A 25296-nucleotide genomic window follows, 5' to 3' on the forward strand; every position below is an offset into this window, starting at 1 on the left:
GAACGGCTTTTCTCGTCGAAGAGCGCGCTATATATCCCGCGCAAGCATCACTGACTTCGAAATGAATGTTATACGGCTTGCGAGAAATGGTTCGATATTTGTACTTCGTGAAGCGAGCGTCTCTACCGGCGTAGCCTACATGTACACTCCCTATAAACAGCTTACAGAGACCACGATATCAGCAAAAATTTTTAGTATGCTTCCATAGTATAGCCTCTCAAACGTGTAATTATTTCAATTTATTGCATTGGTTAGACACGGTCGCGCGTGGCCTGTGACTCCTGATTTCAGACTGCATGCCTATAGGCTGTGAATAAAAAATTCGCCGCGGCCTCTGGTTGAAGGGGGGAGGGGGAGGACGTTAGCACGAGGGACATTTGGTTTCCAAATTATTGTTCACGATAATACGGCAAGGGGTCCCGAAAGATCAGTGCCTATTTTACGTTTCTGGTAGCCTCTAGCACGTAAGGCGTGGTCGATTTTTACGAGAACAAATGTCGCAGTGATAGCTCGAAAGTGGTTTCGCGGATAGCCATCGACAGTTGCAGACATCGCTGTCACTGTTGCTGATAGCCACAGCGACAGCGATGTAGACAGACAGCTATCGTCTGTCTTGTGTTTCATACCCCAGAAAGCGGATGGGAAGACGGCGCCGCGGTAGTTCAATTGGTAGAGCATCGCATGCGTAATGTGAAAGTCGTTCCCCACCTGCGGGAAGTTGTTTTTTATCCACTTTCGATTCCATTAATATATATATTTTTTTACTTCAATGAGCCAGTACAAGTAATTTCCCCTGTGTTGTCTTTGGTGTCATTGTTTGTTGGCTTCTTATGATATGATTAACAAAAATCGGGCCCCACGGTTAACACCCTTTGTTCTCGTGCATTGCATAAGGAGGGTCTCGAGTGCAATAACATTGATGCCTTCAGGTAGCACGTGTGCGTTTATTGACCAGTTGCCTTGACTCAAAAACACCACGTACTCGTGACGCCTGCGGCAGAAAGGACGTTCCACATCCCCCGCCAAGGTTTTTGAGTGGCGGCGCTGGCTCACACTCCCAGGGTTAGTTATAGCAGTAACACATAAATACCCCAGAAAGTGGATGGGAAGACGGCGCCACGGTAGCTCAATTGGTAGAGCTACGCACACGTAATATACTAAAAACAAATACTATCGCAGCTCTCTAAGATGCACCTGTTGGCGCCTCTGAAGCGCGCAAATTTTATATAAATGTGTACAGGTACGTAAATGTTACCACATTCAAATGGATTTAGCAATAGCCCTACTCGCGGACATGTGATACATTACAGAGTGGTGCATAATACATATATTGCGTCCGCTCTAGTTGTTTCAATCTGTGCAATTTGCAAAATTGTGATGCCCTTTTTCTTTCTTGTTCCAATGTACTACATATTTGTAAACTCGATGCTCGATATTTTTTAAAATTTGGTTATATCCGAAAATTCTCCTTTAAAATTGAGAAGCGTAAATAGGAAATCTGCTCCACACAGCCGGTAGGCATTAACATTACCTTCAGAATAAGGAATACGTTTTACGGCTTTTACTTGCCAAAGTCACGATCTGATTATGAGGCATGCTGTGATGGGGGACTACGCGGATTATTTTTTCACCACCCGGGGTTCCCTGGCATGTACCTGATGCACGGTACACGCGGCCGTGTTTGCATTCCGTCACCGTAAGAATGCGGCCTCCGAGGCCGGGATCGAACCTTCGACCTCGAGCTCGGCGGCGCCGTCTTTCAGATACGACAAACTTCATCAAATTCATGGCAGCGCACGCCCCGCAAAACGATATCTCCCTTCCCACGTACTTATATACTAGGAGCATCTCGGGTAAAGCTATCGACTCCGGCGCCCAATCCATGCCCCAGCGACGGCTCCTTCTGAATAGCAAACACAGATCTCGAAGGCTACGATTTTGCTGTTTGCATGCACCGGAAGCACTTCGGGAATTGCGATGGCGTCTTCGACGGTATTGTTGTCCCAACAACGACACTTTCTGAATAACAAAAACATATCTCGAAGGCAATGCTTTTTCTGTCTGCATACGCCAGAAGCACTCCGGAAGTTGCGATCGCGTCACAGACACTGTCGTTGCCTCAGCAACGACTCTTTCTGAATAACAAACACAGATCTCTAAGGCTATAGTTTTGCTGTCTGCATGCGCCGGAAGCATCTCGGGAGGCACGTCGTAGACGCCACGTTTTAGACACCACCTATTCGGCACGAAGATGAACGAGCGCTCGCGTACGTACGCACCTGTCTCGGGCTCCTGGTGCGGAAGACGTGGCAGTGCCTCTGGTCCGCTCGCTGCCTCGGTTCGCGCGCCAGGAAGGCGAACTGGAACTGGCCCGGGTTACACGTGGCCCAGCAGATGCGCTGCACCGCGTGCGCCATCAGCACCGCCTGCGTGAAAATGGGCGCGCGCGCGCGCACGTGTGAGAGGGCGCGAAGTCATTTGCATCCCGATCCTCCCAGACGCCAGCAGCAGGAAGTCACTCCTCCCGAGACTCACACTGTGGCCCGGGTCGGGTTACGGCATATTCGGCTGGTCGTTTCCGAGCACTCCGCCGGCGCCCCATTTGATGCGTAAAACAGAAAGTAAGCTTTACCGGTACCGTAAACAGACTCCAATGACGATGGTGAGGTCTGGTTATCTCTGACGGATTCAGCTTCAGATTCAGTTTATTGTTCTTTAAGCATAGTGAACGGGTTAGAGATAATATGCGTACGAGGGTCCCGAAATCGAAGACTGCAACGGGCAGTTTTTTTTTTTCGATCTCATAATGCAGCTTTAAAACCGCCCTCTAACGAACTTTCAAGCATTGCCAGAGCGCTGTAAAAGGACCACGTCGAACACGCCATTAAGTTTCATCTAAAACGGTGCGCCGAAACACGCGTTCTCGGAAGAGTGCAGTTGGCGCTGCGTTAGCGTGGCCTCCGAGATCAGCCGGTGACACAACTAGAAAACCATTTTGTACGGCACACAGTTTGACACCGCGAATACCGAAGGGAAAGCTGGCGTTATGAGGTTCCATTCAATTCGCCTGCGCTTTCCGAACTAGTTCACTGGGGGCTGCACTTTTGCGTTTCGTATAGCGTTCCCTCCACTCGTCAAAGGGGAGTGCGCGTTGTGCAGCAGTTGGCGCGCGCCAGTTGCGCAGGAATCAGGCCTGACACTGAACTGGTGGGAACTTGGGCTCGCGTCAGCCAATCAGCACAACGAGAGCTCGACGCGTGTTTCAGCGATGGCTTCCGAGATGTATAGCTAGGCTGGCGCAAGCAAGCGCCGCCCGATCGAGGACGTCACGGTTCCTGGGGAGGGATCGCCCATTGCGATTTATTGCGATTCACTAACCCTTCCGCGAAGCTACCGTTCAGTCGGCGTGGCGCGGAGGACCATTGGAGGCGCACAATGAAGGAGCATTTTCTTTTGGTCATCTTTTCTTGGTTGGCTGACGCAAGCAATAGCTTTTGCTGCACAACACGGAGTCATTGAGGTGGAGCATGAAAGAAGAAAAGAACAATGAGGAAGCTTTGGCGCAACGCAATTGATATATATATGACTACCTGGGATTCTTTAACCTGTACCCAATGCTAGGTGCACGACCGTTCTTGCATTCCGTCCTCATCGGAATGCGGCCGCCACGGACGGGATTCGAACCCGCGTCCTCGAGCTCAGAAGGGCAACGCCATAGCTACTAGCCCAGTATACTGCGGCGGGTAACGCGATTTAGGCCAGACGAGTCGGCCCAACACGCGATCGTTAGGTCAGAACGCGCGGTTCGCTTATTCTACCGCTCTGCCGGCAGAGCATCCGAACAACACCAACAACAACAACAACAACAACAACAACAACAACAAACTCTCAACATCGGCCGACACTCCGCGTCTGTACGTCGCGTTGGCTGATGAGCGAATCGAACTACTTCGTGGTGAATGACCGAGGCCCCGGTCACAGCCTCTTTCGCTCTGCGAACGGTCGACCACCTGAACGTGAGAGAATTTGTGTAAATTGTATATATACGGGGCCTGTAGCTGATAAGATAAGTTGCGCTCTAGTGCTGAAACCCCGCGCGCCCTCTCACACATAAATGACTGAAGGAGAAAAAAGAGAAACAGGAACGAAAAGATAAGACGTAACCAGGAGGGAACGAAGATGGAAAGCTATACTCCGCATACCTCGTCTCGCCCCCGGCTTTCAAGCCAAGCCAATTGAAAAAAAAAAGGAAAAAACTGCCTCGAGGTCTTTGGAACGCGGTCTCAGCGGTGGCGACAAATGGAAAGAGGAATCGACGCCACCCTCCCCGCCCCTCGACTTGGGAGGTCCCCCTCCGACCACTCGAGAAGAGAAGAAGCCCACAGGTGGCGCGGTCGACGAGAAGTGTGCGATCACATCCCCGCTCACGCTTGGTTATATATACCTACATACTACACGCACGAAGCGTGCACAACCACAAGCCCCCCCTCCACCACCCCTGCTCCCCCGCCTCCTCCTGTTTCTTTCTTTTTTTTTTTTTTTCTTTTGCTTCACGGCTTAAAAGGGCGGGTCGTTTAGCACGCTAAATCTCTCTTCTTTAATCTCGGGGTAGTTATGCAAGTAGGCTGTTCCGAAAGCACGCGCTTCGTTGCAAACACAGCCATCAGCGCTATACGCTCGTTACGAGATGTGCATAGTACAGAGTACTCTTGTCAGAGAAGGTCGTGTCATGCGTTGCTGCGCAGACGCGGAAAGGAACTATTAGTTAGGCGTAATTCCCTCGTGTCCGGTATAGTGTGCTTAGGGCGCACGAGTTTCGTGGACCAGCCCCCCCCCCCCCCCCCCCCCGATTCGTGTTCGAGTATAAAGTAGTTCGTATCCGGTCAGACAGTTGAGGGCAGTGGGGTTCACGTAGCACTTCACTTACGCACTGTGTTCTTCTTTTTTTTTTCTGCCTACATGTAGAGGCAATTCCGCTCGGGGCTGCCATAACCTGTCCAGCACTGAGATGGCGACTTTGAGGGACGGGTTGTTCCGTGTGCAGGCTAAGCCTTCTACGGTCGTTGGACTATATGGTCGAAGCCAATGTGGGATTTCCTTAATACGGACTGGCAATGAGCACAGCCTTGGCCATCGGATTCATCAGTAGCGGAAGTGCGCGTGCTATTCCAACTGAACTCTCCGTCAGCCGATGCTGCGTTCCCGACTTATCCTCAACGTGTGCACACACGCTCATTTCCATTAATGCGGAACATTTCGTATACATAAGTGCATGCCCAAGGCAGTGTTCGAACTGCAAATGCAGCAGCTGCGCAGATTAATAATGATTCAACGCTGGGGCAAATTTCGATAGCGGCGTTCTGCGGGTTAATGAAATTGCAGTAAACGTCTCCCGAATGATATTGTACTGCGCCCTCTCAAGAGGAGCGCGAACATGAACAAAACATCAACAAAGAAAATCCGGCTGTACACGAGGCAAAACTGAATTTTCGCAGAGACAATCGCTGCTGGCATCGGTTATGCGCGACTTGCATTGCGACGGTCATCGATTACTCCGAGCAGAGCTTGGCGCGGTGAGCGAGGCGGCTGGATTTTTGTTTTGCGGCCTCCTCACGCTGGCGACGGAGGACCTTGACTCCAATTAAGCGAGTTCCTTCGGCTATTTATGGCTCACATGCATCCGTCCTCTTTCACTCAGAGCGCGCCTTATAGATCATTCGGAACAGAAAGACAGCTCGACCTCGTTAGCCGGCTATAAGCGACCAGCTCGAACTGCGATCTCCGCTCACCCCGTACGTTCAGGAATGTCTTTTTTTTTTTCGGTTGCAAACGCGATCTCAAACAGGATGGCTTCGCATCCGGACGTCCTAAACTTCTGGTCACTATGGAAGGAAAGTTCATTAATTATTATTATTATTATTATTATTATTATTATTATTATTATTATTATTGCGTACGCTTGCACCATGACACACGTGCGGTTTTTTTTTTTTCCCGTACGTGCAAGCAGGAATGCGGTCGCCGAAGGCGCAAGTCGAGCCCGCCATATTATTTCAACGTGTTCGGGACAAAGACCGCCGTCGGGCCACCAGAGTCACGATCCCCATTCCCTACCTACACTGGGCGAGGTAGAACGGCCGACCACTGACAGGCGAAATAGTTGTTGCACCTCCCAAAGGGGGTCGTGACGCCTCAGCGACACGAAGCTATATACACTCGGGGCTCTCCCTCTAAACGGGCGCTATCGTCTCGACTAACCCACGCGATGGGAACCACGCGCACGTACAAGTATCAGGCCCTCGTTACCACGAAGGAGTCATGCGTTTGCACAGAGAAAACCACGCCACTAGCAAAACACCGCCGGAAACTAGACAGACGTGACTAACAAGCTCTGTCGAGAGCGTGTGTGTCTGCGCGCGCGTGCGTGCGTGTATGCGTGTTCAGACAACGTTCCCGTCGCGTCCGATGCCACCCGTGAGAGCGACCCCGACGAGGACCCACCTCCCGGGAGGAGATCGCTATCGCGCGTCTAAACGCTCGGCGAGCGGCGATCAGTCACTTCAGGCGAGGGCCGACGTGGCTGGCTTCGCCACTTGCTTATAGCGAGGAGGAAGCGGGGTGAAGACAGCGGCGGGGCGTAAATAAAGGAGTCAGAGAGGAGGAAGAGAGAGAGAGAGTGGGGGAGACGGCAACTTTGCATGTTAATCGGTCACATTAAGCGACGAGGAACACCGTCTCCGGTCGCGTGCTTGTATAGGATGCCTCTCCGCGAGCCGTCTTCCATCCGGAGCGGGTCACTTTTCAACCGGACCAGTTTTTTTCGGCACCGTAATCATTATCCTCTTCGCCAGCGCACCTCGACAACCTCGAGCGTCTTCCTCTTTTTTCTCTCTTCTAAGAACTCGGCTTTCCATTTCGACGGCGGAGTTCGGGAACCTGCATGACGTCGTGGGGCACGACGGGAGAAACCATACACGGGGTTATCTCTCGGGACCCCCACACTTTCTCGCGAGCATACAAACATGATCTCTCTCTCTCTTTTTTTTCCTGGGGATTCTCTCGCCCCTTTGTTCTCTTTAAGCCGCGTTCCTTTCACGAAAAGTGCAGCGAACTTTCGACGGTCTAGCGCTCATTAAGTGTCTTGCTCCCTCTCCTTTTAAGTCTTTCATTATAGCGCCGCATGCAGTCAGAGTCGGGAGAATCCGGACAGCATTACCTCTTGCACGGATGCTGCATGACGCATCCTATATATATGGCGAAATAAATGGACTGTGCTTCGAGTCGGAAATGCGCGTCGCAGGGCTTCCCTCGGCGGCGTCAAAAACGCAGCCGACGCAGAATTGTCATTTGGTACTCGTAAGGATGGGAGGCAAGTTCTGGCGCCGCCGCGTATTGGGGACGGCACCACCAAGGACCATTCTTGCGTTCGAAATGAATAGATTCGTGTGGTTATTTCAACGCGCTGAAACAACCCTGAGGCTACGATGAACTCCGTAGCAGACAGCTTCGCATTATTTTTGACTAGTCGGGGTTCTTCAACGTGCCCTTAAGTCTAATTACACAAGCGTCTTTCTTTTCTTTCTTTTTAAGTTCATCACACACTCTGCCGCGGCTGGGGACCGAAACCGCAACCTTGCGCTCAACAGCAGAAGCCGTCGTAGCCACCAGGCTACGACCACATTGCAAAGACGAGCGTTACACTGGCGCTCCAAAGATTTCTAGAAGCGAGCGATATTCTCGGGAACTGTTGAGAAGAGTATATACCTGTGATAAGTTCACTCCACGTGGTTAATTTGACCTGGCTTTGGTTCGTTCAATGCCCGCATTCACGCGCCTTGCATGGTGTGAACCTATTCCATGTTTCCTTAGGTGCCCTGTATTTAGTGCACTTATGTGACCCGGGACTTTGTGTTGACTTAAGTGCACTTATGTGACTGGACTTTATGTTGGTATCCCTGAGTGCACTTTCAGTTTTAGTTTGGCTTTGGTGTACTTATGTGGCTGGACATTTAGCTACTGTGGTTTGCAGATGACTTTCAGTTTTAGAGCTCCTAGATTATTCCTATTTGATATCCGTAGACTCGATTGTTTGCGCATCTTCATGCGAAAAGGAGGAGCCAGCGCTAATTAAAGGCGACAACATCGCCTAAGCAGCATACAATAATAATAAAAGAAAACGAGTCCCTGCGTTCTGAATGTGTCGCGCATTTGCTTCTCTAACGTAGGCCCAAATTTCTTATATTTACAATACTTAGATCTACAAACCTATCATACAGACTGCTTCTAGTAGCTTCCTTGTCTACGAGGTATCAGGTTCGAGTCCCGGCTACGTCGGTGGCTTTGAGATGGGGTCTGAGTTGAAAACGCTCTTGTACAAAGCATTGGGCGCAAATTGAAGAGCGCCGGCAGAAGAAATTGATGACGACGGCACCCGTTGTACCCGGCATTGAATTCTGAGTACGACTACAAATGGACGTTGCTTTGCCGGCATTTTCACTTCTTCCTCCAAGGAAACGCAACGATGGCGACAAACGAATTCATTTTCATTGGCTGCATTAAAGCTGTGCGAGACAAGTTGCCAAGTACCGTGAAGTCAATAATATTAGAATCGAAACAACGCCATATTGCTACCAAGATTACGCCTAAGAGCGCGACGTACTTCGGTTTAAGACATGCACATTCGCTTCGAAACGTAAGGCTGTCTTTCTCCGCCACTTTGGTAGGCTAGGGTTAAATGTGATTTAACTGGAGAAATTGGAAGTTAAAAAAACGCAAAGAAATAAATTGGTTTGAAAAAAAAAAATGAGGAAAGAAAAAGGCAATGCACGCGCAACTCTAGCAAGAGTAATAGAAGAGAGAAAAAAAAGAACACCAACAACGAAGGCGAGTCACTGCATAAGAACACGCCTACTATTTTTAGCCCATATCGGTACTTATAAACATTCAGTGGCGATTTAGCGGCAAGTGCGAGAGAAATGCGTTAGCATTACGTCAAACCTCTTCGAGATCTAGGATCAGTGATTTAAACCGCGGTCTCCTTACTGCAAAGCGTTGTTCAGGAGCTCAATCGACAACACATCTTGCCTCTTCGAGGAGCGAAGCGCAATTGACCATGGTCTGGAGCAGACAATCGTCAGTTGCAGTATATACCTATACGTATATAGTGCTTTACTACGGGCTTCCCACACTTCACATAGACTTTTTTTTTCCAGTCTGACACTCCTGATTCTAACGCATTAAAAAAAAGTTTCATCACAGTGCAGGCTCTCGTGCTTGTGTATGATCCGCGTGATCACTCATAATTTAAAAAAAATTATGGGGTTTTACGTGCCAAAACCACTTTATGATTATGAGGCACGCCGTAGTGGAGGACTCCGGAAATTTCGACCACCTGGGGTTCTTTAACGTGCACCTAATCTAAGTACATGGGTGTTTTCGCATTTCGCCCCTATCGAAATGCGGCCGCCGTGGCCGGGTTCACTCATAATAAATTCATATCTTGTAGCTCACGATCCCTTCCCGTCATTCAACCGAAAGTGCTGAGGTCCTGCCGTTATGAAACTTGCGTTGTGCACCTAACGAACGACACGAATAAATTGGTTTATCTATTGTTCGCCTGACTGGTCAAATGATTGATTGATTGATTGATTGATTGATTGATTGATTGATTGATTGATTGATTGATTGATTGATTGATTGATTGATTGATTGATTGATTGATTGATTGATTGATTGATTGATTGATACCTGCTACAGATGCCGCAAAAGCTGGTTGAAGTGCGATTAGCGACTCCCTCTCGTAAAACGTGCGTACACATTTTCGATCAAATTCCGCAGCAATCATTTTTGCGTGATAGCGATTTCGCGCGGATTTCAGCGTATCGCCATACGTGCAAAAACAGGAAAATAAATGAATTGCGGAATAAAGAAAAGCAGATAGAAACGAAGTGCAAGGAAACGTAAAGAAGGAGCGAGGAACAATCGCTCGCGAGTCAGCCGGCAGTCAACGCCACCGTTCCTCCAGGGGACGGGGGAGGGGGGAGAGGGGGGAACCACGACAAGCGCTCCCTCGGTGCGACTGGGAAAGATGGATGGCTCTGTTCTCCCTGAGGGGATTAAGGCTTCCCGCTTTTTGTTTTTCTCCTAGTCTCTCAGGGAGGAATATTCGTCGCGTGTACGCATGTTCTGATTTGAAACGTTTAAGGAAACCAAGGAGAAAAAATATAAATAAAAAAGGAAACAAGGAAGAAAAGAAAGCAAAAGAAAGGAGGAATGGTAACGCCATCACTCGCAGTGATAAATCGCCTGGACGAAGAAGGCTACAGCACTCGCCAAGGCATGACGACACTGTACGAACAATGTGGCAACGTTTGGCAAGTGTTCGCAACCTTGTTTACTTCTACGGGTATAGGTAGAAAAAGGTGGAGGGGGAAGAGAATAGACGACTGACTAGGTTGGCACGCCTCTTGGCTGTTGAGCCTATCCGAAAAAAACATTTACGAAGCTTTGTAATCGTGGCCAGATCTATCCAATTTGCCCTGGTTGCAACGCAAAATTGGCGCCCAGTAGATGACCGCACGGGCTGAGACGGCAGCGCCGACGCCATTTTTGCGACACCACATTCTTCTTCACGTCCACACGCAGATGGCGGCTATCCGCGCGTACCGCGCGTGCCTTCCTCCTTCTGTACGCATGAGTGTATGGCAAGTTCCGTTGTTAGTTAAACCATGCATTACGCCTTATATATATGCATCACACAAACTAGACAGCGGCAGCGCATTTTTAAACCGCGTCGAGCCGAGTTTCGCCGTCACCAGCAATTTGACCTTCATTTGACCGCAGCTGCGCCGTAGCCTTGAAAACGCATCACATGACTCGCGAAGCCGAGCTCCGCCGCCACCGCCGCTGGCTTGGCGCATGCGCTCTCCGCGGCTAGGTCGCCGCCTGACCACGTGACTCGCCGCACGCCTGGCTAAGAGGAGCTGGCTAAGAGGAGCATGGTGCGAGCTTGGCAATGGATGAGAGCAAGGCCGGGCAGTCTTCTGTGAGCGTTGCGCGGATGCGGGAGGGTTTGAGCCGTCGTCAGCAAGCGGCGTCTGATCACCCCTGGGTTATCGCCCGGTGAACTGTTTCATCGGAGAGGGTCCAGAACGCCAAGCGCGATGCTAGCGTCCGAGACTGAGGAAGTGGGAGCCGTAAATTCGGCTCGCAAAACGCCGGAAGCGGGACAACAACTGTAGACAAAGGCAGGCTTTGGACGAACCAAGTGATACCAAGATTTAACCAGGCTAAACCAAGCAATCTCTTTGCATATCCAGGGTTAGATGAGCTAAGCCGTAGCCACCTTTTTCATGGTGCCGCCTGGTCTGAACTCGTTCATAACTGCGGCAGCGCCAGGATCCCGCAGAGCGGCTAATGTAGTTTGCTTGCTTGCATGCTTCCGCCTCAAAGAGGCGCTGGCGTTCAAAAGTGAGGAGAGTTCAAAATTAAGTAAAAGAATAAAAGAAAGTGAAAATAGTAAACAACGTGGGGGACACTCGACTCTCTCGCACCCTTGGAGGTGCTTTTCACATCATGACTCTCACGTCTCTTGGAATTAGGCTTCCGCGCACAGCCTGTGCGTCACCGGTAGTTGCTGCGCAGTAGTACTACAGCGTACTAGGAGAGGGATAAAGTGTACAGAGAGAGAGACAAGGCAAAGATGTTAACCAAAACAGCGTCTGATCGGCTACCCTACGCCGGGGAAAGGAAAACGAAGAAAGAGAAAGAAGCGAGGAAGGTGGCGAAAGCGTGCACGTGCGCGGACAGCACTGCGCAGCAGCCAAAGGCGTCGCACAGGACAGTCGGTTTCAGAAAGCACAGAAATGCATTCACTGCCTTCTGCGCCGATCACCAGAGGGCGGCCGGTGTTCCAGTATAGCGATTGGAGGGCAGGCGGAAGAAAAATAGGGGAACGACAAAGAAAACGGAGACGTACGAAAGCACAGTTCGCAACAGGGGATTAGAAAATTTGGTTGTGGGAGTTCATCGTGTTTTTTTTTTTCCTTTTTTATTGTTTAACCTAGATAAGACATTAGGCAGTATAATAGAAAGAGTTTGGTGGCGCAACTCACCGCCCCGTTCTAAAGGGGACGCTCATAACATCCATCCATCCATCCATCCATCCATCCATCCATAGCGTCTGCACGGACAGTGAGCGATTGTCTGGTCGCCGCAAGGCATTGAATATTAATTGTATCTTGTGTAGCAAATCGAGGACAGTGTTACAATAGGTGGTCTATGCTTTCTTCGCAGCCGCAGACATCGCATGCAGTACTGTAAGCTATTATAATTAGCGCTGACCAAGCTCTCGTGAAAGGCGACTTCCAACCGCAACCGACACAGAGGAGATGCCTCTCGTCGGTGACGACCGCGCGTGCAAGTTCAATATTATTGATGTGTGCGTACTGCGCGGTGCGTTTGCGTTGAAAGAAAAGTAGCAACTTTTGATGGGTCATCCTCTCGCGTAACTGCGAGAATGAATCCTATCCAGCTTGTGGCTAGGGATGTGGATTCTGTCGCGAACATTTTTGGAAGCGCTCTTTTTTTTTTTTTTTTTTTGCCGAACAGGAAATTGTAACAGATAGAAGGCATGCGACGTTCAAGCAGCAATAGCTTTCAGCTATACAGCCAATTGTTTCCGTCATACGATACTTTCGAAATGAGAAACCGGAGCCAGAAAGAGCTCAGTTTCCCTTTAGGCAACACAAGGACCACAATGGAGGAAAGGGAGAAAAAAGCCCAAGGCGCGCACTTCTAAAGACGCGTTCCTTTAGGCTCGAATTTCTTCGGCGAAACGTCGTGCCGCCTTTCTAAAGAGTTTCGGCGATACCTGTCTCGCAGGGGGGACGGGGAAATGGAAAATCAGCCTCTTTGAAGTGCGGTTCTTGTATACCGCGGAATTCGGGGAAACCAGGGCCCTGTAAACATGCCTCGGATATCCACGGAGAACTGCTCACCGCCCACGTATTATATTGTATGGTACGTATATACCTCGGGGGCGTTTCGAAGCAGGTATTTTGGTTGCGTCTTCGGAGCGTGTGTGTATACATTACGATGCTCAAAGAAGAAGAAAAAGTAAATCTCAATAAGGACGGCTCCGATAACATATATACGCGAAACAGCGCACGCAGTGTTTAGACTAGTGTGTAAGGTTATTACCCGACAAGTTTATCGCATGCGTAATGCTACGTTCTCTTCCGCATTACGTCGCGCCAAATTTGTCTGTCGCATCATATTTGACGACCGCAATTTAGGAGTCCAGGAGTCCTATAATGTTCCATGAAATATACACATATGCCCGTCGTTCAATAACGGGCAACAAATACGCAATGTCCATTGTTGCAGTATTAGCATCACGCAAGACTGCACGTCGTTTATTTGATGTCATTTTCTTTTAAATATTATTAACTATATATGCGTCCCGGAAAATCTCCTGAATTAAAAAAAAAGAAGAAAACACACACACACACAAAACACGTGCTTTTTGGTCTTTCCGTATTTCTTCATCTAATTCAAAGCCACAAATGTTGCCTTTGTATATAGATGGGATGATATGCGGGATATTATGGTACGTTTAGAAGAGATATTGATTCTGAAGGCAGAACTTGGTAACATGTATACGTACGAAATCTAACGCCTGAGTGTTTTCGATGTTGAAGGCAAAGAAAAAAAAATTGACATTGTGCAAAGTATCAAGCTTCGAGGTAGCCCTACTCCGTGACGAAGATTTCATTCCAGTTCCCCAATTCGCAGTTGTTAGATTGTCGTGTCTTTTTTACCGGAATGCGGCTAATCTACTTGTCTCGTTAGATTCTCAATGAATACGCTGCTCGTCGAGGTCAAAGCAGTAGCGTGTGAGAAATTTAGACAATGATTAAACGGAGCTACAGAATGTTTCTCGCTCTCTCTTTTAAACGTTTAAATGAGTAAATATCTAAGACAGCACCATTTAAAAACCTCCTTTTCTTCTGAATGATACTCAACTGAGCTAGTTAACGCACGGCTAAGGGATGTTTAACAGTTGATCTGATGACGCATGCTTGTCTATGTCCTTTTGTCCCATGTTTCAAAGGGTCAGCTGTTAAAACTCGTCCTAGCTGCTTTTCGTTTTGTTATTTTATTTAATTTCTTGTTATTTTATTACTATTATATATATATATAAATCACACAGAGGCGTCACCGCATGGCCTATAAGCTGGCTTTTCCACGGTTGTCGTCCTCGTCATAGTCATTATAAACGTATCGCCATGTCAACAATCTCTCTCTATATATATTTTCTTTCTTTTTTGCAAATAAGTGAAGAGGGAACCGTTTAAGTTTGCCATATTTCTCTTCAGCATACGGGAAGTGAGCTTGGAAGCGTACACGAAGCATGACGCACGCAGTACATTAGGGAAGACAAACACACGAATTGTTACGGTTGGCGTAACAAACATCCCGGGCAAAAAGGATGTTCAAAGACCATGCCTAATCGAAACGGAGGATGGATTCCTAATTTGCTATGGTTGTCTCGAGTGGTTGCCGGTCTGGCAGGCACCCTGCAGTGATGACAGGACCCTTTGTGTGTGTGATACTCTGGGGGAGGACCCTTTCCGCAAACTGTGTGACCAAGGGGAGAACTTTCCGCGAACTGTCCGACTCTGGAGAAAGGATCAGCCACCCATCCCCAGCCATACCCCGCGGGTTGCCGCCAGAGGAGGCAAGCACGTGAAACATCGCCCAGGAGCAAAGGAGCAGCCGCAAAGCAACGACGGGGACTCTGTACATGTCACATGACGTTGACGTGTGCAAAACCCCGCCTACGATTTTAGTGGGGTCTATTTAAGGGGCCCTGCAATGTACTTTTTCAATTCCATTCATTCCCTTCTTCTATATACTTCACCAACCATTGAATAAACAGTGCAAGTTTCACACTAGAAATCGTCTCGTCACTTGCCTGGTCGCCATGGTCTACCGTACGCCTGCAGCCTGTCGACAACGCCACGCTACGTAACGCCGGTCAAGGTTCGAGAAACAGGCGTTGCTAAAGCATCCAACGAAGGCTGACGAAGCCTTGCAGCCATGTATCCGCCAAGCTGCTGTGATATATCTCCGGCTATCGGAGCAGCGCGCGGTGATACTAACCGAGTAAGACTTTAATTTTCAACATTGGCGGGGCCCTACAGCGTGAAAGCCGAGGACCGTCGCATTCCACCGCCTCCCGGCAAGGCCGTGCTGGAATTCCTGTCATCTCCGGGAATGGACACTCGTGTGCAGCTCTAATAGTGTGCGTGCGATTGCGTTGCGTTGCGGTGTGCCTTTCCCCTTTCCTTGTCCTCGTGAAGTGGATAGGCGTCGCGGTGTTCCTTTCAGGAAACAACTGATAGCCTGCTCCTCTTTCTGCGTGCGTATGTGCGTGATGCTTATACATGTTGACATGAACAACATCAACAACAACAGCCTAAATGTTCGTATACGCAGGGGGGGGGGGGGGGGCAATGCACTGCGCTTCGTCGCAGCAGATTTCCGCGGGCTCAGTGGAACAAAAAACAGTTGCGGTGTAGAACACATATACGTCACCTGCGGAGCACGCACGCACCGTTCTCGCAGAACGAGAGCAAACGAAATATGTACAAGTAAACCGCATTTTCTCCTCGGCTTACCTTCTCCATGGGTGCACGGTGCACGTCTTCGCGAGCCTACTTTCTCAGCGTCTGTTTCTCACATAAACTGTGCACCCCTACCCACCACCCTCTTCCCAGAGGCCCCCATATATATATATAGGGCTCGTGTGTATAACACTATAGAGTGCCGACTTTCCTTGCCTCTGACTGCAGCGGGTCCAGCAGAGCGCGACCCGCTCGCGTGCCTCTGAGAAAAAGAACAGCCGTCGTATTTCGCGCCCTAGAGAGAGGCACGCAGAGAGACCTGCGTTCGCCTAATGCGCGGATAAGTAAAGTAATGACGAAAGGAACCGCGAGGATTTCTCGCCTCCATACGCACGCCGCGCAAACACCCGTAAGCGGGGGTTTCGTCCCGACGGTCTGGACGAATCGCTTGCCCATATACCACGTCTTCTTCTTCTTTCTTCCTTTCTTTCTTTCTTTCTTTCTTTCTTTCTGTCTTCGCGCCTCATACGCAGGCCAGCACGACGATGTCGACGCGGGCATCCTGCCGTGTCCCCTAAACCGACCGAGGCCGCGGCAAGCGCGCCAGCCACGGCTTTACACTGAGCGCAGTGTCCTCTCTCTCTCTCTCTCTCTCTCTCTCTCTCTCTCTCTCTCTCTCTCTCTCTCTCTCTCTCTCTCTCTCTCCTTTTCATTCCCCTTCCCCCTGTGCAGAGCGGTTGAAGTGTCCTCTACGGAGAGACACAGTTACTGCACTGCACTTCATCCCATATTTTCAACCCTTTCATTAAGAATCTCCTTCGAAGTGCCTTTTCTCTCTCTCTCTCTCCACGGCATCGGTGTGCGAGAGGCCGCCCGCAGAGGAAATAGAATTCTCCGCGAGTCTCGCGGTGCAGAACGGACGGACCGCCTCATCAACCCCCGAATGCTGCGCGCGTGCGCGAATGCGGGTCTTTCTTGAAGCGTATCTGCGCGCGTGCACTTTCATTTATTGCGATGATCATTATCAACCGGTTTCTATTGTATTCAGCTGCAGAAAGAGCCGACGTCATCGACCGATAAAAAAAAAAAAAACATATGGCTACGTATATGGCTGTGGCTTCCTCCGAGAAACGTGGGTTGCCGTGCCAGTACCATTTCCAAAGAAATGAAGAACGAAAGAAAATGGGAAAAAAATTATATACATACGAATTAGAAATAGGGAGAACTGGGAATCGGGTGCCGAATTCGCGAAAGCTTTTCGTTCATAAATGATTCGGCCAGCCGCCATGACTAACAATATTTCCAGCATAAGGATTGGCCGGAATTCGCTCTTATGAACAACTATAGCGCAAGAGCGTTTTTCTTTTTTTCAATACGGGTCCGGTCGCGCAAAAAAAAAAAAAAAAAGGAACACCGTAGGTTAACTGCTGCCACCCGTAAGCCAACCAAGAATAATTTCATGCACGAAAGAAAATTTGCCCTCAAGGAATAGACGAGCTTGTTTCGAAGAAGAAAACTTTATTCAATGTCGACTCTGTCGGGTGTGTTCCGATGCTGGCCGGCATTGAAGAGAGTTTTATGCTGATTGCTAGGAAGACAGCTTCGAGCCCAAGTAATGGGACGCATCTGAAAGACGTCTTTGCGAATTGACCCGACCTCGCTTCGACAAAAAGCAAAAAAAAATTCAACAACAAAAACAAGACTAAGGAAAGTGCGAACCTTCGCAAAACAACGTAGCTTAAGCGCATATGAAAGCGTCGAGTCTCGTCGAGTTTCCGAGAATTCTGCTAAGCAGCCACATTGTTTGGACATCGAAGTAACCTGCATCCTTTCCTTTTTTTTTTTTTTACTCAAATGTTGTCCTTTTTGCGAAGCTTCGTCAGAATTGGAACGAGATCACTGTCCACTTAGCTGTCTATCTGGCAGTCTAACGGCGAGCATTGGAACACAGCCTTCAGTCCATATTGCCATATAGCAGCGTCGAATCCAGACAAAGAATTTCGACGATTCGGCAGTACCTTATGGAGCAGGGACACTTAGCTCGGATGAAGGGCTGGGCCAGGATGAAAGACGTCGTCGTATGCGCTCGAACCCTGCCTCGACAGTTCTTTAAGTGTAGTACGACGTATTCTAACTTCGGAACGAAATTTGAGCGAGCGATGGCTTACCTTTCCATCGGTGGTGCATACTTTCACGCCCGTCAGCGTCACCAGGATAAGCACAGTCCTCTTTGAAGGAGAAGCCTGCGGAAGGAGAAGAAAAGTCGCAAATGAATAAAACCGAGTATATGATCATCGCGCTATTCTATACAAATTTTAAGTTAAAGTTAAAACTGAATGGGCGGAGCAGCGCGCGATCGAGTAAACTAATACAAATCCATACGAACCCTGTACTTCTAATATTTCTCAAGAGTGTCCCCTGGTCACCGTGCAAGCTCCTTGCTGTATTAAAAAATGAATGTGGCTTAGCTAAGGTTAAGCCCAGGATGCGAAGCATACTAGCCTTTAGGTGTTGAACCACTGTTTAGCGTAGTGAACTGCTGTTGCTTGGCTATATTTGGTTCGGCTAGACGAAGAAACAACTCATGCGTTACTCTGCTTCGCCTTCAAGAGTGGAACGCGACAGCGTTCCCGTCGACCCGCCAAGGGGTGTAAGACAATGGGCTACGGCGCAGCGACTACGCGCCCCGCATTGGACGCGGTGAGCGTCGAGCAACGCAGCGTTCGGCGCGGCAACGAAATGTGCGCCTGAGCAAGCGACGCACGCCTGAGCCTTAGAAACAGCTCGTTTCTAAGGCAACACCGCATTCACTAGAGGCGCTTTTGTACCGCTTTGAAGCATCGTACTCGTGGCTCAGTGGTAGCGTCTCCGTCTCACACTCCGGCGACCCTGGTTCGATTCCCACCCAGCCCATCTTGCAAGAGTTGAGCCAAAGCCACCTAGAAACAAGCGCAGCTGCTTATATACCGCCGCGACGCCGGGAGCGACGGCGCGAGTTGGAGCCCCGTTTCTCCTCTGTCGTGACGTCACGGTGTCACGTGGTCAGCCTTGAAGGCGACGCCGCGAGCAACGGCGCGAGTTGGAGCCCCGTTTCTCCTCTGTCGTGACGTCACGGTGTCACGTGGTCAGCCTTGAAGGCGACGCCGCCGCACCTGAGGAGCTGGGTTGAGCTCTAGTAATATGCTTCGCACAAAAAAAACAGAACTTAGCTTCATATTAAGTCTTCGTGTCTGCGCCCGCCATGACAAAAGTCCAAACACTACACCTGTGTAATGTAACTGTGTTGTTAAATGTTATGTAGTTGCGTGTCGCTGTGCGTATCTTCTCACTCGCGAAACTGTCACCTCGAGTACTGCGGGTGTTCTCGGACTCTTTCTAGCGCTTCCTTATGGAACTCCATGTTTGTGCGAGTTTTCGTACTCTCATATGTGCCTTTAATCATGTGCAGAACTTCTCATGTGCGTTCCTAAAGATTTTATGTGCTCTGTCTTTCTTTTTTTTCATCCGCCATGGAGTGTATCCCGGCATATTAAAAGCGTCAAACTTTCCACGAAATTAATATTTAAAAACACACTCTCCCGGAACTCTACGCCTACCGTAATATTTCCGACACAACGTAAATAGAAAATAAAATTAAACGCGAAAAAGTGTGCGCAACTCTGGCTGTATGGAACCGCTCAACACATACATGCAGGCAATAAATGCCGTGTTTTTGTAAACTGGTTCAGACATCTCAGCGGCCGCAGCGTTTATATAGCTTTATTTCTCTGGCACATCGCAGACTTGCCCCGACTGGTACTCCATAATATACGACGCATAGCCTAGCGTATGAGACCACCGATGAACTATCCAACAAGGTTAACTAGCACTAGGACAGGGGCGATGTATTTAGATATTTGGATGCAGGAAAAACACCGTACCTTCGCCCCGTGTGCGTAGCGCGTCCACCCAGCGCTTTCCGTCCTATGCGCGCCCCATTCGCTCCAGAGATGGGTTAATCGTGATTCACCACCTCTACCTATTAATTAATCACCGAGGGCGCACAAAGAAACACTCCTTTTTTGTCTCTCTCTCTATTTCGACAGCGATTTTTTTCACTAATTTCCAGAGTCTGCCTCTATAGGCATATAACACGGAAGTGTGTTTCCAACATCGCAAACAGATTGGTTTCGTGCTGGAAGTCCAACAGCTAGGGAACGGTAAGGTCCACGAGTCCAGTATTCAGCCGGTTAGGCCTTCACCCAAGATGGCGTCCTGTGCGAAGGCATCCCTGGGTGCGCACCTCAGAAAGAAAGGGTGCGCACCCTTACGCACCCTGAAGTGCGCGAAACGCTTCGCCCTCTCCATCGGTGTAAGTCGGCTTATATAATGTCGCTATTTAACTCAGTGGGAAATGGAGTAAGGAAACTCGAATCTCTCTAAAAACTAGAGGTTATCAATCATCATTTGATCGATATGCGCATAAGAGCCCTTCGGGAAATTGTTCGGCAAATTTCAGCTACGTGGTGACAAGACTATAGATTCCTGCACTGTTTGCATACTTGAATTGGCCACCTTCCCCCCCCCCCCTTTTTTTTTTTGCCTGTTTCGGTGTATTTTAATTGTGACGGTCGTACGTAGGTGCCGAAGACGTGCTCGGCAAACCAACAGCAAGGGCGTAGCATTCGCACCACCAGACCACCTTCTCGCCCTCAACAAGTTCACTTTCGCCGTGGGGCAAACGAAAACGAAACTATGCACTCCACGACCTATACGGAGGTTATTATTATTATTATTATTATTATTATTATTATTATTAATATTATTATTATTATAATAAGGAAACATACACGCACGCAAAGGAAAAAGGAGACCGAACGAATAGAGATGCAACATGTCTGCTGTTGCGAGCTGCGCGCGTCAATCGACGCGTGATCGCGCAGCTTTGGCGCTCGGCCATTCGTGCGACATTTCGCGTGCCGTGCACACTGACTCGGAGACTGGTGACGTCCGCGCAAGTATATCGGAGGCCACAGCATGACAGTGCTGTAGCGGACGAGGACGAAGTCGTACTATATCGCAAATAAGTTCTTGCTCAGAGATGGCGGTGTACGCTGCGGAGAGCCTGCTGCTGTCGTAGTGAATAAGTTGAGCTGATGTGTGCAGTTTGTTTGTCGTTTGCTCTTTCCTTCTTTTGTTTCATTCTGAGGGTGGCGGGGGGGGGGGGGGGGGGGGGGCAGGAGTCTGCGCGCAGCACGTGACGACAGCTGTCACGCGAACGTCACCAGGCACGCGGGAACTCCATTTGCTACGAGACCCTCGATCGGCTCAGTCCGTCAATCTATATGGCATCTGTAAACCTGGACACGCTATACATGTATACCGATGACACTCTGTCTCGCTAATTCCAAGCAGTGCGGCGAAGGCTGCGATGCCCGTCAGCCCATCAGGGGGAAAAAAAAGAAGACTTAAGAAAAGGAAACCTCCTGCATGGTTTTGGATAGCACGGGAAAAATCTGCCGTTCTCTGTCGCTGATGCTTCCGCGGATTTCGAGGACACAAATTCACAACGTGACAAAAAAAAACACGCGTCAGTATATACCGCGAAATAGAAACTTTGCCGCCAGAATCTAATCACCGAGCCAGCAGTCGATGCAGTGGCTTCTGCACAGTCACCCACACACACGCATCTAATGCTATCCACTTCCTTTACGAGTGTTGTTGTTGTCATTATTGTTGCTGCTAAACTTCACGTCAAGTTGAAACTACGAAATTATTAAGAAAATCCCATAATTATGTCCAGAAACGAATGATCTGCAAGCCAAGTAATACACGCGATACTGTGAAGAAGCAGCTATATGCTACTGTTTTATGCACTCGCAACTTTCCATCGCTGCCTGTACACAGTACGTTTTCGGAGTGCGTAAGTATTTTGCGCAGTCGCATTTTCCGAGGCACATACATAAATCGAGCGGGATTGCATGCGTAAACAGCTCTTCGTGACCACCCACGTGCCGGTAGAGGCGGTTTTGCGCTCGTAAAAAATGTAGTTTTGCGATAAAGCAATAGGTACGTCGGTCCGATTCCAGCAACTTCACTGTTACTTGACTTACCGCATTCCGGGAATTTCGAATTTGGGTTGTTCTTTAGTAAGTTGTGAATGACATCTTTGCGGTGAAGATCTTTGTGCACCGAAGGTGGAGGCGGGATAACCAGAGGTGGAGGCGGGGGGTGGGGGGTGGAAGTGGAGGGACGCCGGACGTGAGGCGAAGGTGAGCCCCAAAAGTGCAGCACGTTTCCGCGTGCCATTAGAACCACGGCATTAGGATGAACGCCTGGCAGCGACTTTCGGGGCTACTTCCGTACGGCACAGAGGTGATTGCCAACGCGATGATCAAGCTGTACTGTAACACACGGATCATGTGGGAAAGATACAAGAAGCATTCAGCATACACGAGGTTCTTCTAGCAATGCCAGGCGAAGGTGGTTCATGTGATCCCTTGACTTATTAGAGTATAAGATTCGATTAATAAGCGAGCACCGCGTCGCCATCGCGGTGGAAGGCAGCGTGTGTAACTTCGAGTACGCCGCGAGAAGACCGGAATTAATCGGGGAACAACGCTTAATGAGTCAGCCCCACGGGGCACACTCGAACGCCTCTGCATTAAATCAGTTTCGTTCAGAATTCAACAGCCAGTCTTCACACTGATCCTTCCGCATGCCTGTGGAGGTCGTAACGCTATATATACCGTGGTGCCCGAAAAAGCCACGATACGTGAACCAACGAAATCAAACCTGCGTAGCCGCCGCAATGACGCGATAGCATTCTGCTGCTGAACACGATGTCGCAGGTTCGAGTGCCGGTGGCGGCACCGCATTTCGATGGGGGGCGGAATGCACAGACAGTCGTGTACGTAATTAATAATTAATTAAATTGTGGGGTTTCACGTGCCAAAACCACGGTATGATTATGAGGCGCACGCCATATAGTGGGACAGACTCCGGGATAATTTGGACCACCCGGGGTTCTTTAACGTGCACCCAAATCTAAGCGCACGGCTGTTCTCGCATTCCGCCCCCCCCCCCCCCCCCCCCAGCGAAATGCGGCCGCCGTGGCAGGGATTCGATCCCGCGACCTCGTGCTCAATTAGCAGTCCAACCACCGCAGCCCCTAAACAACCAAGGCGGGTGTGCACAGTTTTGAGCGCACGTTAAGGATCACCCGGGTGGTCAAAATTATTCCGGAGTCCTCCACAACAACGTGCCTCGCCGCTCCAGTATTTCTTTGGGACGTTAAACCCCGCGCCAACCAATTAATCAAACCAATCTATATAGCTTGCGCACGCAGCGCGGGATTAGAGGTGAAAAAAAAAAAAAAACGGGCTATAGACGCGAAGCCGGGTTCTCGCTTCGTTTCGACTGACGTTTAACCTGTAGCATTTCCCGCACTGCACGGATTCGCCGAGTTATACACGTATGCACGTATATATACGAGCGCCGTCGACAGCAGGACGAACGCCCATCAGAATCCATCCACGTATATACTTCGCCTCCATCCCACGAACCACTCTCGCGGCTGCATATATATATATATATCTCCCGCACTCGTATAAACCCGAAGCATGCATAGACCCGCAGCACAGCATGTCTCCAATACCCGTATACCAGGACGGGAGGTGTCAACGGACGGCGTCGCGTAAATGACGCGAGGATTGAAGCGTCTCCGCTCCAGAAGACCGCCAGAACTTCGCTTCTGGCGGCGGTTTGTTTTCTTTTTCAATTTATTCTTCGACCGCGCCCTCTTGCTTTTTCTTTCTTCCGTTCCTTCCTTCCTTCCTTTTTATTTGTTTATTTATTTACTTACTTATCTTTCCCCGCCTGACCTCTAACTTAGCCGCACGCAGGAACAGCCGGCTATGCGAAAGTATATACTACAGAGCTTCGATCCCATATCACTGAAGTGTATATAGTTATAGCAGCCGCCACGGACGGCGGCGAAGGGCAATCCACAGTGCCGCGACAGTCAGCCAAAAGAGTGGCAAGCGCATCATACGTGACAGGCGACCGGGTTCACGTGGACAGGTATACTCCATACCGGGCACTGGTACGCGCCGTTTCTTTTGTATTTTTTTCCCTTTATTTTCAATACGATGACGCGAGCAATAACGTTCAAAAAATGCCGTCACATATTCGGCGCCGGGGCGTTTTGTTTCTCGCGTCGTTCACCTTTTCCAGGTGACCGTATAATGGCGTCTATATAGCATACACGCATAATGTAAGCAGCAGCATTGCAAACCACAGGGAACGCGTCGTGGTCCTGTCCCATCTTTCGCGACCCGTACTCGCCCGTCACCGGTGGCGCGATGTCAATTTTCGCGGCATGCAGGACGGTGGAGGAGACGGTGCGGGCATACTTCAGTTGCAGAGACATGCCGGCTGTTACTTACAGCATTCGTGCATATTAGAAATAAAAAATAAAGCAAAGAACGAAAGAAAGAAAGAAAGAAGGAAAGAAAGAAAGAAAGAAAGAAAGAAAGAAAGAAAGAAAGAAAGAAAGAAAGAAAGAACCCGAATGGCTGCGATAACTGAGAAGTGTAAAGGGTCCCGTGACAGCCGATCTCCGACGACTTGGGATACATTCACAGAAGCCTCGGCCGCCTCCACGCATTGCGCAGAGAAACATTGGCAACGTGCAATTACTGCTGCATCGGGGTATGAGAGAGAGAGAGAGAGAGAGAGAGAGTTAGATTCTGCAGATTTCATCAATTAGTTCGGCACTGCTTGCTTTGGCAGTGCTCCAAGCCTTGCCAGGCGGATAACCACACGTGGAGAAAGCTTTTGACTCCACGCTACACGGCCACCGAAGGTCGTTCAAGCGCTGCTGCCACCTATCTCTCGCGAAACGACGCCTGTGGGATTGTTACAACGGCGTAGGACGATTCGGAATGTAAAGTTTCATACAGCCACGTGACTATATAAACCAAGTTATAAAATCATGAGTTATTTTACCACTTCAGAAGACAATAAAAAATAAAAAAGATTAAAAGCCATGTCGCAGACATGTAGCTCTCTCTCTCTCTCTGTGTGTGTGTGTGTGTGTGTGTGTGTGTGTGCGTGTGTGTGTGTGTGTGTGTGTGTGTGTGTGTGTGTGTGTGCGCGTGTGTGTGTGTGTGTGTGTGTGTGTGTGTGTGTGTGTGTGTGTGTGTGTGTGTGTGTGTGTGCGTGCGTGCGCGCGTGTGTGTGTGTGTGTGTGTGTGTGTGTGTGTGTGTGTGTGTGTGTGTGTGTGTGTGTGTGTGTGTGTGTGTGTGTGCGTGTGTGTGCGCGTGCGTGCGTGTGCGTGTGTGCGCGTGCGCGCGCATGCACGAAAGACTCTGTTACGGGGAACAAGAAAGTCCTCGTCCCACTTGGCGACGCCTTTCGCGCGGCAACCAGTGCAGTGAACCACGTGAAGACATGTCATTTCTCTCAAACCATGACTTCCTGCACGTTTTGTATGATCATTAGCGAGAAAAAAGAAAGAAACGTCTTATTAAAATATGCAGCCCCGAAGTAGTAAAGCATTGGTGAAGCATATCATTCTCAGGTCAAGGACCCAAAGAAGTACAAACATTACATTTTATTATGATAGCAATTATATCGACACTCCTGGCGCATTTTTGCCGTCGCTGTCGCCGTGATGTTCCGTAT

General features: G+C 49.4%; 1 protein-coding gene across 1 annotated transcript in view; it reads right to left on the minus strand.

The window, feature by feature from the left end:
• The window catches only part of LOC126548573 (uncharacterized), a 243978-nt gene that overhangs the window by 119091 nt on the left and 99591 nt on the right, over positions 1-25296 (minus strand). The window contains exons 3-4 of the mRNA XM_050196812.3: positions 17798-17872; positions 2280-2426 (exon numbers count right to left, since the gene is read on the minus strand). Coding sequence (XP_050052769.1) covers positions 2280-2426; positions 17798-17872 — 222 coding nt within the window. The remainder of the gene's footprint in view (positions 1-2279; positions 2427-17797; positions 17873-25296) is intronic.

Source organism: Dermacentor andersoni, chromosome 3 (assembly GCF_023375885.2).
Source record: "Dermacentor andersoni chromosome 3, qqDerAnde1_hic_scaffold, whole genome shotgun sequence".
NCBI classification, from domain to species: Eukaryota; Metazoa; Arthropoda; class Arachnida; order Ixodida; family Ixodidae; genus Dermacentor; species Dermacentor andersoni.